Source organism: Chenopodium album, chromosome 13, assembly GCF_948465745.1.
Source record: "Chenopodium album chromosome 13, dcCheAlbu1.1, whole genome shotgun sequence".
In the NCBI taxonomy this organism is placed as follows: Eukaryota; Viridiplantae; Streptophyta; class Magnoliopsida; order Caryophyllales; family Amaranthaceae; genus Chenopodium; species Chenopodium album.
The window spans coordinates 53,732,710-53,748,328 of record NC_137846.1 but is presented as its reverse complement, the minus strand read 5'-3'; the positions used below and the strand labels follow the sequence as shown (position 1 = coordinate 53,748,328).

The window sequence follows — 15,619 nt, the reverse complement described above, 5'->3', positions numbered from 1 at the left end:
TAATTAAAATTTTAAAACAGTCTTTCTTATGTAACTTGAAAGGAGACATGGAAAAAGATTAGCTTGATTATATTTGAAAACTAAAACAAAAAGATTACTCTGAGAAATTGTATATTTAGGCATTTACTCACAATTTCAATAAAAAAATGGGCTCGTAAATCATAATACAAAAGGTGTCGTAGAAATGTAGAATGCACAAAAGTATATGTATGGGAGACTCCAAAACAATCAAGTATGTACGAAGAACTTCCTTCTAACAAAATCTATCAGAACAGAACAGCAGCTGCTGCAGTCAATGACAGGAGGGATAATAATGCAGAAACAGCAACTTTATGTTGGCTATTTTTTGTTGTTCCTGGTGCTGTTGTTGGTGCAGATGCGTCGCTTACTGGCACAACTGCAGGAAGAGGCGGCTGCTCCACATCTTCCTCGGTGAGGAGGGGTGTAGGAGGTGCTGCAGGACCCGGACCAACTACTGCCAACAGACCACCAGGCTGAACTGGTGTCATGTAAGTCGGTAATTCTTTCATCTTCAGACACAGATTTCCTGCAGAAGACAGATAAAACTGCATTAGTCCACTGTTATAACTTACTCTAGTACTTCATCATTAGCTAAGAGTTTCTTCATCATTATAACTTACTCTTGTATGAAGCAGCAGTTTTCGGGAAGTCTGTGATGACACCATCAACATTAGCCGCAGCGGCGAATGTATTTATCTGGACTATTGGATCAGAGAAGGCGTCGAAAGGTATGCTTGTAAATTCATTCATGAGAACCTGAACATGAACTGGAAGCTTAAGTGCCTGAAACCGTGGCACAACATCAGTCATATTTTCAAGGAATCCGTCTGCATTGAATGGAAGGATAGACTTCCTGTCAAGAACCACAGAATCAGCAAAAGTCTTGATCTCTGAAATAGTATCGTTGTCTGTCCCACTAATTATCTCGTCGACTTCATAGACAAGTTCATAATTACTCCCCTTTATTGCCTTGAGGACTGAACTGCTGGTGGACTGAATCATAACCTTTTTTGCTGTTGTACTGTTATAACCAGCTTCGTCTAAAGCATCCAAAACTGTATCAATTATACTCATGCCCTGCTTAACTGCCAAGTATTGCGCATTCTGAACATCCACATCAGAAAAACAGAAAATCAGGATCCTTTCAACTTAGTAATGAATTCTAAGTAATGAAGGTGAAAACAAAGGTCCATTTGCACTAAGAACAGCCATCGGCCTGTACTTACCTCTATCTTGATCAACACGTGAGAAAGTGATGAAGAATTTCTTGCTAGGTCCAAGAAGTCAGCCAAGGACATGATTTTTCCTGCATTCCTGTTTTTTGGGTTTCTGAGCAGAAGCGAGCCTGAGTATGGGCTTGTAATTGCCGCTGCAAGCAAGGATAAGTAAACGTATATGATGTCAATGAATACTACCATTACATAATTCTAGAAAGCATGCATTAAGCAGTTGACTTAAATGAAACAAATGTTAGACAATTTCACTTACGAGTTAAGCCTTGAATATCAGCCCAGTCTAGACTGAATGTAAATAATCCAGCAGCAGGCTGAATTTCCTTAACAGTTGACATAAGGTTCCTGAATTGTGTCGCGTCTGTGTTATTCATGAGATTGGCAGAGCTCAAACAGAAAGGAACGCCGTCCTTTGACATTTGAACTTGGCAATCAATCACTTCAGCGCCATCACTAATAGCCTGTTTATAAGCTAAATCAGTACAACCAGGGTAGTCTCCACTTGCTCCATTGTGAGATATAACCAATGGCGCCGCTGAAATCCAACAGATACAGATAGGAACAATATGTTAGATTGGTCACTAGTTCATAAGACGCGGAAATAAGAACTGATATCTAAAAAAAGAAAAGCAACAAACCTTGTGCTGATGCATTCTTGCCAAGGTGAGCAAAGCAATCTGCATATTTTGATGCAAATTAGCATACAGATAAAATTACAGCAAAAGTAGCAGGATTATAACATTGCTATTTATATCAGGAAAGAAACAAAAAGTATAGCTCTCACCTATCGCTTCTGATGGAGTTATCGGGAAGTCAGACAGCACACCATCCACAGAGAAGTCCCCATTGTCAATGAAATTAAGATACTCATTTACTGGATTGTAGCTGTAGTTATAGGCAATAGGTACATCATTTGCAAAATCTGCTGCAAAAACTTCAAGTCCAATTTTATGAGCATCATCCACCAGAGAAGTATGAGGTAGCAGATACAAGGATGCATCAAGAGGCCATATATAACTCTTCGGGACAAGGATTCCAGCAGCAAATGACTTGATCATGGTAAGATTCTTCAAGAGAGAATCATAAGTCTGGTTGGTTGAAGGTTCTGTTTCATCCTTTTCAAGAAAACGAAATATCAGTTTTGTTCTGGACTGTCTATTTCCTGCTAATGGCCTTACAAGTCCTTGCAAAAAACCGGCATCAGGTGATGAGACGTGGGTGATGGTTACGTTCTGTGAAGCATTGATAATAAAGGTCCTCATGCTCAAGTTGTGCTGGCTATAGAATTCATTGTTCTGCAAAGAATCAAATTTACAATAGTTAATCACCAATCAAAGTTTTTTCGATCCTAAATGTACATTACTTAAACGATTACTGCCAACATATAAGTTATACGTTGCAATAAACAAGTGCTACCTGAACATTTAACCAGAAACCTGCAGGTTCATTCTGCATAAACACGTCCTCAACACTTTGAATTGTGGACATGCCATTAAAAGCAGGACTTCGACTATAAATTCCTTGAACCACTGCAGGACAACAGAATAGAATTCAGCACCAAACATTAAGATAAAGGAATACAAACACATAAACGAGTTCATGAAATGCTTCGCGTACATATATAATCAGCATCATGTCTCAGTCTCACACAACAATGAAGGCATAAAATAAATCTTCAAGATTGACAAAAATAAGAAAAAGAGAAAAAGTATTGCTACTAAGATTCATGGTCAAGTTGCTCAGTTTACAAGACATGTTAACTTAGTTCTCTTAAGAAAAACTTCTAGGAAAAATATGTTATATTCACACATTTTTCATACATGTTCATAAGCTATGTTACTCAGACTCGGCTACTAGTGTCAGATAAAACTACAATGCTCTACACACCTAAAGAAAATCATGCAAATATTATTAGCTCAAAGTAAAGTGTCAAAGTCTCAATAGTCCATCCCCATGTCAAAATGGAAGTGTCGAATATCCAACACAGGTACTTTCACGAAAAATCAAGAATGTACATAAATATATATACTAGTAGTTCATTCCAAACTTACAAGGGATTGTTGAGAGTGTCTCAAAAGTAAAGTCGAGTGCAAAATACCCCTCAGTTTTAACACCATTAACATCATAAGTATTGCTCCCATTATTTGGAAAAATGTCTGGAATGGCAGAGGAATTATCGAGTTTGATATCAGGGAAACAAATTCCAACACCATCTTTTGATAATTGAACATCACACCATAACACCAAATCTGGCACACTAGTACTAATTGCAATTTGGTAGGCCATTGCACTAGAATCTGGAAATAACCCAGAAAATCCACCTCTTGCAACTACTAAAGGAGAAAATCCTGCAACAAAAAAAAAAAAAAAAAAAAAAAAAAAAAAAAAAAAAATATAATGGTTAACTAATTTTGCTTTTTTGTTTTAATTTGTTTAGTTCAAATAATTAAAATTATGGGTGAATTAGATATTACTTCAAGATTATACTACAAGAAACACGGGATTTACCAACTTCAGAAGAACAAGTTAGCAAATAAATTCATTGACTTGCTAGCATTTGTTAAGTTATGTATATAAAACAGTGATTAATCTTCTTTTTTTCTTGGTTGATGGTGTATAATGGATTAATGTTACTCAGACTCGAGTACTTGTGTTGTACCCAAGTTTTACTAAAAATACATAATTATGAATCTAATACATGTACGATAAATAGTAAAGATAAAGAGTCCGACTAACATGGTCACGTATTGTAAGACATAGGTATTGTATTGTTGTGTGGCATGAATGCATGATCAAATGGTATGGCATGTTAGGTGCACATGGTATGTATCATGTATGATTGTAAATTTGTACTCCGTATTAGAGATTGAGAGTGGTTGGGGGTTTGACTTTTGGTCTTATTTGGAAGTTTAATCTTAATTTTCTTGGACACTTTGCCTATTAATTTAATTAAGGCTCGTATAAAATGAAATTGACTTGGTAAATCTACCTTCGTCAAAAAATGTTAAAATTGACACATTTGAAATCTGCAAATACAGCTTGGAATTGATCCAGCTAACAGCTACTAATGACATAACTAATAGGACAAAAAAATGATGATAAAATCAGCTAGAAAATTTATGATAGTTACATTTAATCCCTCCATCCTTTAAAGAGTGTCACCCACCATTTGATCAAGTTCTTTCTACCGTATCTCACATCATAGATGACAAATCCACTAAACAATGAAATTGATACGACGATACAAATAGTAAGAAGCAGAGGTCGTACAACTACGAAATATAAGAAATTTAGGATTTTTTTTATACCATAAGATACGGGATGGGCCCCCTGCCACCCTATCACAGGAATGAGGGGGCTGGATAAGGAATCGAACCCCATCACTTGGAGAAACCATCCCTCTATCTCCTCATTTCACATTAGGAATTCATGATGTTAATGAAAAATTAGGTAATAATTATTCATAATTCAACTACCAAAGGATATAACATACTTTCAAACCCAATTTTCTATCTCAATTAACCAAAAAAAACACCTCATAAAGTAAATCAAAGTAAAGCTCCTATCTTTTTTATTTACTTTGACAACGAAACTCCATGAATGAACATGACCGAACATTTAAAGTGAAAGAATTCCACCATTAAAGTTTCCTTTTTCATATATTCACAACTCTTTTTAATTAAAAAAAAAGGTCAACTTTAAGCATTCTTCCCAACTTTTTACATGAAAAACACACTTTCTTTTGGTGATCAAAATAATGTAGCTCCATTCCTTTATTTGGTGGCTTCCAGAAGCTCCTATACCTTGACCAAACTAACCTTTTTATTTTTTTTTATTTTTATGTAACCAAGATATTTACATAATTTATTTTTCCTTAATTAAATTTCGCCGGGTTTAATGTTTAAGGGTGGCAATGCCATAACTCACTTAGTGACAACACTATCCGTGGTGGAACAAGTTTTTGTACACGAACATTTTAACCTTTGTGGAACAAGTTTTTTACACGAACATTTTAACTTTGGTGGAACTGGATCGACCTCCAACTATAATATCGACCTCCAAACTGTAACATATAAAATCAAGATAGATAAGATGTAAGAAAAAACAAAGAAAGTAGAGTACATACCATCAAGTGTCAACCATTTGGAGGTAGTTTCTTGTGCAGAAGCAAATGTAAATAACTGAATTAACAAAATTAAACCTCCTAAAACCCGAAAATTATTCCTAGAGAACATCCCTTCATTCATTGTTTTTTCTTTTCTTTTTTTTTTTTTTTTATGAATTTTCTGGAAATTTTCCAGAGCTTAGAAGCGAGAACAAAGATTTTAAGAGAGAGAATATTGGTGTTAGAAGACTTTATATATGTATAAATGAACTTTTATTAAAATACTATTACAACAAAAAAAAAAAACAACGTATAAAAAGTATAAATTATGTGTATATAGGTAGAAAACAAAAGGAATATATAATTAATTAAATGATGATGATGAAGTTGATGATAATATAAATCATATAATTGTGGGATAATATACTAGTACTAGTACATGTTTTTGAGTATAACGCGGAAGCACGTATATTATGTTTGATTTATATTTTATAATATAACAAGTCAAAGACAATAAGCTTCATTATTTACGGCCGGCATTGACGGCTGCCAACTTGTAATAAGCCAACTGTTGAGCATTAAACGAGTCGTTTGAATCGAGTTTGGTTTGGGTGAAATCTTATATGAGGCGGTTTTTAGTTGGTTTGGGTCATATTCTTGCCTACACGACAAGTTTACTACACCTGTTTTAACGAGTTGTTTGAATCGAGTTTGGTTTGGGTGAAATCTTATATCATTGTGAAGATTAGCTGATTCTTTAGGCTACTCGCTAATTCTTCCAATGTCCCCCAACGCAATGTACCCCTTGTTGATATAGTGTGAGTATGACGAGTATTTTAGGAGATGGGAGGTTCTTTGGACCAGCGTGTTGATTAATATTTTCTAATTTACACAACGACGAAGAGATTAGTAGGATAGTCATTGGATAGAGCATGCCTTTCGCTGGCTGATATGAAGTGTGATTAGTTTAATCAGGAATCAATTTGCCTGATACTCTGTTAATTGTTTTGGTAATGATTGATTGATCTGATAATGTTAAATATAATATGCTTTCAAGTTAGTGTAGAAACATAAAAACCAAAGAGCTATGATGTTTATTAATAAAGAGAATCATACTCAAAGAATAACTATGACTTAATTATCTTACAACATTACAAATAGGAAGATACAGGGAGTGAACAATCTGAGTATCTGAGACGATATGTACTTCATTTTGCAACTCCGCGATCAGGATAGAAATGATTAAGAATGGACATAAACCTATGACATAACAGAATGGACATAAACCTATGACATAACCTAAACGCTTCCGAATTTGGGGGAAGGGGAGAAAAGGGATAGAAAAAATAGAAGCAAAATCACATAATTTAGCTAGAGGAAAAACTTGGATTATGATGATCAACAGAAGAGAGTATCTGCAGCACCAAACTCCATATTCAATCAAGTCAGTAGGAAGATGAAGAATTGCCTTTATGTAATCCTATCAAAACAGCAGAGCAGCAGCTACAATCATGGACAAGAAAGATAACGATGCTGAAGCTGAAATTTGATTCTGGCTGTTTCGCGACGTTTTAGGGGTTTCTGCTGTTGTTGGGGCCGAGGCATTTTTCTCCACAGGATCAGGGAGAGGCGACTCTGATACATCAGCAACACTGAGGAAAGGATTAGGAGCCTCAGCTGGGGGCAAGAAAGACGGGCTAATGAGCTGTATGAGTTGACCAGGCTGAACGGGGCTCATGTATGTTGGTGGGTTTTTCTCCTTCAGACACGGATTTTCTGCAAAGGTGGATAAAGAGACCTATATTATAACCTTACAGAGTAATGAAGTTTCTGAACTAAGCATGAAAATTTGACGTTATGTCATGACAAAAGACCCAATAGGCCAATATATGGATCCTGCTATTCTCAACGGAACTACAGTGAAAGAAGAAACTACTTTCTTATGACCCATGGAGAAAAGAACTGCTGGAAGTTAGTAGGAGAGCAAAAGCAGAAATAAATAGAAAGTCTGAAGCCAAAGTTAAGTCTTACTCTTATAATCAGCCGCAGTTTTTGGAAAGTCTGTAATGACGCCGTCAACTCCACCTTCCATGACAAAAGAATTGATCTCGACAATTGGGTCGGAAAAGAAGTCATATGCTTGGCTGACAAATTCATTTTTGAGAACTTGAACATACACGGGAAGCTTAACTGACTTCAACTGTTGCACAACATTGGTCCCAGCAATGAGGAATCCCCCACTTGATGGAAAGATGGACTGCTTATTGACGACTACAGAATCGGCAAATGTCTTGATAGAGGCTATGGTAGCATTCGGAGCTCCACTAATAGACTCATCAACTTCGTAGACAAGTTCATATTTCTTTCCCTTCATTGCCTTGAGGACAGAGCTGTTGGTGGACTGAATCATAACTTTTTTGGCAGTTGGGCCATTGTACCCACCTTTCTCTAAGGCATCTGATACTGCATCGGTTATACTGTAGCCCTCATTCAGTGCAAGGTAATTTGCATTCTATATTAGCATCAAGAAAAGACAGGATCAGATCTTGTTGAAATCATAATTCCAGTTTTGTATATAAGAGCAATTTAAAAAAAAAAACTTCGCATGTGCTATGCTCAAACTTTGTCCTAAAGCCACTGCCACTGTTAGTTTTAAGTTGGCCAACAGGTATAACAATTCCAAACACAGTAATGAAATGTTTAAACTACCATACTAACCTACAATATTTTCCAATTCGCCTTAACCTATGCTTCCATTAAGTAAACCACAACGCCAAAGATTACTTTGAAAACTCATGTGCATCTTATCTAATAAACCAAAGGAAATGCTAAACTTTATTTTTTTTTCTGTGACAGATGAAGTAATATATAAGGCTTTTTACAGATGCTCTAGCGCATTAAGTGGATCCCTATGCTCGGATCTGTACTCAATAAACATCCATTTGGCCTCTAAGAATCAGTCACACCACTGACACTCAGCAGTCTGCACTTTCCCTTTAAACATATTGCTAATTTGCTAGTGCTGCATCTACATTTGCTATTATTGCATGCATCAGTGGTTAACTACTTCGCCAGTTTTATTATTAGTTGGATCGCCCAATGGAAGCCTTGCAGCACGCTATGCATGCCATACTGCTAGTTATCATACTCAGAAAGATGTCAAATTGAAAAATCAGGAACTTTGCAGGAGGTAAAGTAGAGGTGAAAAGATAGCCACATATGCATTATGAATAAAAATAAATACAATGCAGGCCTAATAATACACTCACCTCTATTCTGATCAACACACCATGAAGTGATGTTGCGTTTTTGGCAATATTCAAGAAGTCAGCCAAGGATATAATTTTCCCAACACTTTTGCTTTTAGGATTTCTGTACAGGAAATATTCGGTGTACGGGTTTGATATCACAGCTGCAAGCAAGAAAAAGAAATGAGCAAAATGTCAATGTTCTCCAATAATGTTAAAATACAAGCAGATAAAGAGTGAGGGGAAACAAAGGGCATCTGGCAAGCATTCAGATCACAGGAAAGACTAACAGTCAAAGCTCACCGAAGAAGCATCTAGCAGAACAAATATTGAGGTTATGGTGTGAAAATCAAATTGGAAATGTTTCACTTTATTTAATTCTTTGTATTTAGCATATAATAAAAGGTACTAAACATCTATAACCTATCTTAAAGAAGTATGAATCTAATTGTATCAATGTTCCTAATAGTATAATTAAAAGGTTATAATGGGTGATTGGAAAATCAATCATAAGTCGCAGAATGAGTAAAAAACACATTCCAAAACAGCAAGCTCAAAGTCAGTACAGATTATTTTAATTCCATGATTCAGATTCTTAATCAAATCATTGCATAACCACAACCATTTCAAAAGAACCAACACTACCAGTAAAAATCAATCAAATAGTGAAATTGTAGAAACAGTGATCACTAGAGGAAATAAAAAAGGGGGTTGGGGGGGGGGGGGGGGGGGCTTTGAACAATTTAGGAAATATTTATAGATATTTATAGGTACATTAAGTCAACGTTATAGTGCCAACTCAAAAAGGTTTTATGTATGTACAACTTTGTCACAGAAAGTACCATAATCCTAAATATCTTAGAGAAACATCCCATTCCAACACCAGAACTATGTAAGTCCTACCTCCAGTAAACAATACTATAAATTTCAATTCTCATAAATTGAGCCATTAGAGTAAGGCACAAAACCTGAGGTCAAGTAATATAAGGTTGAAAGAACAAGTTTGAAAAAGAAACCCTAACTTTCAAACTACCCTTTGAGCTAGGCCTAGAATATCAGCCCATGGCAAAGTATATTGTATATAATATAAGGTCACTATTGAATGTCGCATATTCGAATTCCAGTGAAATTTAGACACTTGTTTTCAACAATACATATCAAAGAAGGATAAACAACCAAATGGTTGAAAACCAAGGGTGAAGTCCTAAGTTATAAATCCCATGATTCCCAATTAAAAGAGCTACAAGTCAGGCCTCCATTTGTCCAGTTTGACTGAATATCGACTGAGGAACGAAAATTTATATATTAAAAATTCTCATGAACTTTTAGACCCTTTAAGGGTCAGGAACGATATCAGAGGTAGATAAATGAAACAATTGGTCAAAAATAAGACAATTACAATTTCAATACCACTTACGAGTCAAGCCTTGAATATCAGCCCACTTTAGACTGAATGAATATATTCCAGGAGCTGACCCAAAATCTTTAATTGTAGCTATTTCACTCCTGAATTGTGTTTGACCGACCAATGTGCTATTCATAAGATTGATAGTGCTCGAACAAAACGGTATCCCGTCTTTTGACATTTGTACATTGCAATCAATCACATCTGCGCCATCTTTAATAGCTTGTTCATATGCTACATCAGTACAACCAGGGAAGTCTCCACTTGCCCCATGGTGTGATATAACCAAGGGCTTGGCTGGAAGAAATCAAGACAAGAATAGGAATATGTTAGCAATGTCAATGTTTCGATAATTAATGTTAGCTTAGAACACTAAAAAAAAAAAGTAGAGGCCCAAAAAAAGGAGCTACAAACCTTGAGCTGGTGCATTTTTGCCTAGATGAGCAAAACACTCTGCAAGAAGTTGACACAAGGTTAGCATTTAAGAAATACATTATTATCAGGCTCAAATACCCACATATGAGCCCTAGTTTTTTTGGCATACAAGCACAAAGAAGTACACCTACTACTACAATGCCCATTTAACGGACAGCTGGAGTGAAGAAGTGTTCCAAATTCACAATAACATTCAAAATAATTAGAATTTTCTCAGGTAATGTAAAAAACAAACCATCACACATCTGTCTGCAAAGAAGCACAAAGTCGGCTGCTAGAGAAACATAATAACTAAATAGGCTACTGGACAAGTAAAAACTTGGTATATGACATAAGGATCCTTTATTCCAAGGGAAATAAAGGTGAAAGACACAACAAGGCCTTAAGCAATTATACTACAGGAGAATTAAGGTGGATTGCATACAGCAGCACAAGATGTGAAGCTTCATCAATCTTTTATGTGAAAAAACCCTTGTCACGTAAGGAAATAAAGGGAATGCAGTGGACGCCACATCAATTATCCATTATCAACAAAAAATGAATATATAAATAATAAAACAGACAGGCTATAACATCTTCACAAAAGCCAGCTTAATTAAGAGAAAAAAATGTGTAGCAAGCCTTCACCACAACCTAACATCATCATATTACGCAATTTTCCTCAATTTTTTTAAATATGTTTATGATTTATTCAGGGAAATATTACTATGATATTTTTTTTAATTGTAAAACATTTTTAGAACAATTATAGTATAATTAGGTTAGTTATTAACACGGGGGAGAAAATATAGCTAACCTCTAGCTTCTGATGGCGTTATTGGAAAGTCGGACAGCAGACCATCCACAGAGAAGTCCCCATTATCGATGTAAGAGAGATACTCATTAACTGGGTTGTAACTGTAGTTGTAGGCAAAAGTGGCATCATTAGCAAAATCTGATGCAAAAACTTCAAGCCCAATTTTATGAGCATCTGCCACCAGAGAAGTATGAGGTTGTAAATATGAAGTTGGGTCAACAGGCCATATGTAAGACTTTGGGACAAGGATTCCGGCAGCAAATTTCTTAATCATGGAGAGATTTTTCAAAAGGGAACCATAAGTCTGACTGGTTGAAGGTTCTGTTGCACCCTTGTCAAGAAATTGAAAAATCAATTTTGTTTTGGTTGCTGCAAAAGGCCTTGCAAGTCCTTGCAAAAATTTAACCTCAGAAGATGAGATATGACTCATTATCACTCTCTTGGAAGCGCTAATGACAAAGCTCCTCATGCTCAGTTTGTGCTGGCTATAGAAAGCATCATTCTGCAGAAAGAAATCAACATAATAATTTACAGTTCAAAGTTAATGCACATCAAACAACAAATACATGAGAACATTAATGCCAACATCTAAAATGCAATAAGTCACGAACAGTATCTACATGGAAAAGGCGCTGTACCTGAACATTTAACCAGAAACCTGCAGGTTTGTTTTGCATAAACACATCCTCTACAGTCAGAATTTGGAACAAACTCCCATCAAAATCAGGGCTTCGGCTATAAATTCCTTGAGTCACTGCATCATATCATAAGAGAAATCAGTACCAAACATCTAGTGTAAAGAAATGGAATGAATTATGCCAGAAAGGCTCCACAGAGATATTTTCAGTTTCCCATATCTCATGCATGGAGGTGAGGGATCAACTTCTGCACAGTTTCCCCATCCTTTAAGCAAAGAAAAATAGCATTTCACGCATCAGGATTAAAAATGGAACATAAAAGATTAGAAAAAGTACTAAAAAGCTTTATGGCCTAGGCTCCAGCATAGGAGATATCACTGCTAATCCCATCCATAAAAGCTCAGTTCCTTCACCCTAGGGGGAATCAGTGAATCACACATACATGCTGAAAACTTAATCAACATCCGCCTGAAAACAATAGACCACATTTGACTTTCTTGACCAAAATCTACTAACTTTGACTGTATATTTTAGTAAAGTACGCATTAAGCTATCACATACAAAATTAAATAAGATAAAAAGTAAAAATTAGTTCATCTTTGCCATTTGAAAGTCAATTTGTATTGCACTATTAGCATATTCCAGGCAGTATTTTGTAGGTATAGGTACTTGTAAAAGAATATAATCATATAGTTTTGCATAGACATACATATAGAAAATGATGATTAAAATGGCAAGGTTTGACAACATTAAATGTGGCTTTTTTTGATAGTAATATCTCCATGCTCCATAATAAAGCAAGCACTGGGCACTGCAACTAACAGCAATGGTGTCTCATGAAAAATGGGCATGATAAACAAATTTCAGACAACATGAACACTAGAAGAGTAGAGTAAGGAGCTCATAAGAAGCTGATTTTGAGAGCTTACAAGTGACTTGTGATAGTTCCTTGAGAGTAAAATCAACGGGGAAATACCCTTTTTTACGATCACCATTAAGATTATATGTACTTTCTCTCTTTGGATACCCAAAATTAACAGTAGAGGAATTATCCAGCATGATATCTCGGAAGCATATCCCAGCACCATCCTTTGTTAACTGGACATCACACCATAAGACCAAATCGGGCACAGTAGTCATCATTGCCAAATTGTAGGCATAAGAACTAGCTGGAGGGAACAACCCTGAGAATCCATTACGTGCTATGACCAGCGGTGGCGACCCTGAAAAATATTTCCTTCCCCATTAGATAAGAATGTATCATAAGTGAATTAAAATTGAATTGGTGGCACATAAGCCGAGACAAAAAGTACAAAAATATAATAGCAAAACCTCAGATGTATATTTGTGTAAACTTAAAATTATGATTTATGAGTGAATAAATTTTACTTCTCAAACAAAAAGCTAATATACTTATGCTAGCTTCAGATTAAGAATGACCGTAAATCAACAAATAAGACACTACAGTATCCACAGGCTATGTTGCTCCAACTATCACTTCACCTCAAGTACACATATCAGGTACTCGAAACATGGACATGCGTCAGTGTATGACACATAAAACACTTCATTTTGTACCAAATCATGCAAATATTTTATGACAAGGCCATGTCTAACACTTGGGACATGTACTCGTATCCAACTCTCCTTGCTGAGTTTGAGTAAAACAATCCACAGGAAGAGTAATATGATTTTTACAATGCTAATTTCATAGCAATCCTTAATAATTACATTTTGCCAATTTTAGCAGGATCTAGATTCCAACTTTCCAATACCAGGTATTATAGGCAATTTTAGCATCAATAACACCAACATTAAAATCCCAACAAATTACACCAATCTCAAATCTAGTACTCAAACAGCATCATCTCCAAGGACTCCAACCCAATGAAACTAATTCATAAAAACTCCATTAATTAAAAAACCAGAAAATGAAGTAAAATTAGTTTTTACTTACTTACTTACCCTTCAGATCTCAAACACTTCAGTAAACAAATCACAATACAAACACAATAATAGCTCAAAAAAATTCCAAATTAACCCAGAAATTGAAACTCCATAACTCAACAATTACCAAAAATAAATGCAACCCAGTTCACAAAATCAAATTTTTAACAAAACCCACATCCCAAAATCATGCAAAAATTCCATTAAACAGTAAAAATCAACCAAAAATGCTGGAAAAAGAGAAGAGAGATTAAAAAAAAAAAACAGTACCATCAAGAGTAAGCCAATTGCTTTGAGATTTCTGGGCAGAAGAAAACACAGTAAACTGAAGAAGTAGAAAAGCTACTGCAATAACAACAGTACTAAGATTGAAACCACCCATTGCCGGAAAATATTTTCCGGCGAGATATTCTAACGCCGGCGACGGAGATTTTGGGAGTAAATTGAAGTGGGTATTAGCAGATTTTGTCGGATTTTAAGTGAGGTGACAAATTTCCAGCTCTGAAGAGGAGAGAGAAAGTTGAAAAAAAAAACGGGAACTTTACAGGTTGGTGGGGTTTTTAGTGGATTTGAAGTGTATTTATGTTACGTGTTGAATCATAAATATAGAAATTACTACACTAATAAAGATGAAATTAGATTTGGGTTGATATTTAAAATAAAAATTAGAAATTTCAGAAAATGATTGAAGTCAGGTTGTCACAGACAACCATGAAAGATGTGATAGGCGGCTTCAATTGCTGAGCCACTTGATTAGGAAAAAACGACCCATTTGGCCTAATTTTAGTCCCAAAAAGAATGATTCATTTGCATTAAAACACCCACCAATTTGCAACAATATTTGTGCAAAATTAGCTTCTTCATATAAAAATTTGATTTTCCATGTAATTTTATTACTTTCTCTCTCTATTTTTTTACAAACCCCATGCAAATTTATCTTTTCAATATACTTTTACTTCTTTTTATTTAACTTTCTTAATACCCGCGTAATCAACCCAAATGGATCGTTCTTTCGGGGACGGAGGGAGTATAAGGAGCTTAGGGTATGTCAAATTTACTGAACTGAATTGAACAGATTGAATCTGAACTGAACTGAGCTGAAATGAATATTTTATGAGATAAGGAAATTAGAAACTAAACTGAACTGAACTGAAATTAAGCTAAAGTGAAAAGACCCTTAGATATACACTCGTGAGTATTATGAGCTAATATAACGAGCTTAGATATACACATGAGTATGATGTGCATGAATATGAATTATTTGATGTTTTAGCAAACTTTACTTACTAAGGGCTTGTTCTAATAGACTGAAATCGGCTAAATTGAACTGAACTGAACTGAATATTTTATAAGAGAAGGAAATTAGGAGATGAACTGAACTGAACTGAAAATAAACGTATGAGAACATGCCCTAACTTAAAAAAAAAATAAAAATAAAAAACTTTTTTTATGAGTTTGCTATGACTAGTACTAAGTTCTTTTGCTTCATACAAGTAGGACTGTAGGAGTCAAGTTAAATTTGTAGTTGTGATACATTAATATTGTACTCCGTAATTAATTAAAGGGGTTGTTTGGCAATCAACAGTTAGCTGGTTTGATTGGCTTGTTTGACGGTTTCACCAACTAAAAGTATTAGTTGTATGGATTGAGTTTTTAAGTTAGTTGTTCGAATCAACCATTGACAAAATTGTTTGGCAAAATTAGTTGTGGCTATTTGTTGCTTATTAGTGAAAAAGTGCGTCAACAAGCTAACTGAAAAAAGTTAATACTATTGACTTTTAGGTTTTGGCTG

At 35.3% G+C, this 15,619-nt stretch overlaps 2 protein-coding genes across 2 annotated transcripts; both read right to left on the bottom strand.

The window, feature by feature from the left end:
• On the bottom strand, nucleotides 1-5,571 carry LOC145576950 (glycerophosphodiester phosphodiesterase GDPDL3-like). Its single transcript, XM_081634651.1, has 9 exons — nucleotides 5,380-5,571; nucleotides 3,305-3,601; nucleotides 2,670-2,782; nucleotides 2,038-2,548; nucleotides 1,892-1,930; nucleotides 1,510-1,788; nucleotides 1,248-1,390; nucleotides 642-1,125; nucleotides 1-547 (listed from the first exon to the last, which is right to left on the bottom strand). Exons 1-9 carry the CDS (start codon nucleotides 5,498-5,500, stop codon nucleotides 267-269), a joined length of 2,268 nt encoding a protein of 755 aa, XP_081490777.1. The 5' UTR covers nucleotides 5,501-5,571; the 3' UTR covers nucleotides 1-266.
• An 880-nt stretch (nucleotides 5,572-6,451) lies between these two features.
• Nucleotides 6,452-14,421, bottom strand: LOC145574979 (glycerophosphodiester phosphodiesterase GDPDL3-like). Its single transcript, XM_081632881.1, has 9 exons — nucleotides 14,098-14,421; nucleotides 12,810-13,103; nucleotides 11,881-11,996; nucleotides 11,243-11,744; nucleotides 10,426-10,464; nucleotides 10,024-10,308; nucleotides 8,628-8,770; nucleotides 7,390-7,870; nucleotides 6,452-7,134 (listed from the first exon to the last, which is right to left on the bottom strand). Exons 1-9 carry the CDS (start codon nucleotides 14,207-14,209, stop codon nucleotides 6,842-6,844), a joined length of 2,265 nt encoding a protein of 754 aa, XP_081489007.1. The 5' UTR covers nucleotides 14,210-14,421; the 3' UTR covers nucleotides 6,452-6,841.
• Between the last annotated feature and the right edge of the window lie 1,198 nt (nucleotides 14,422-15,619).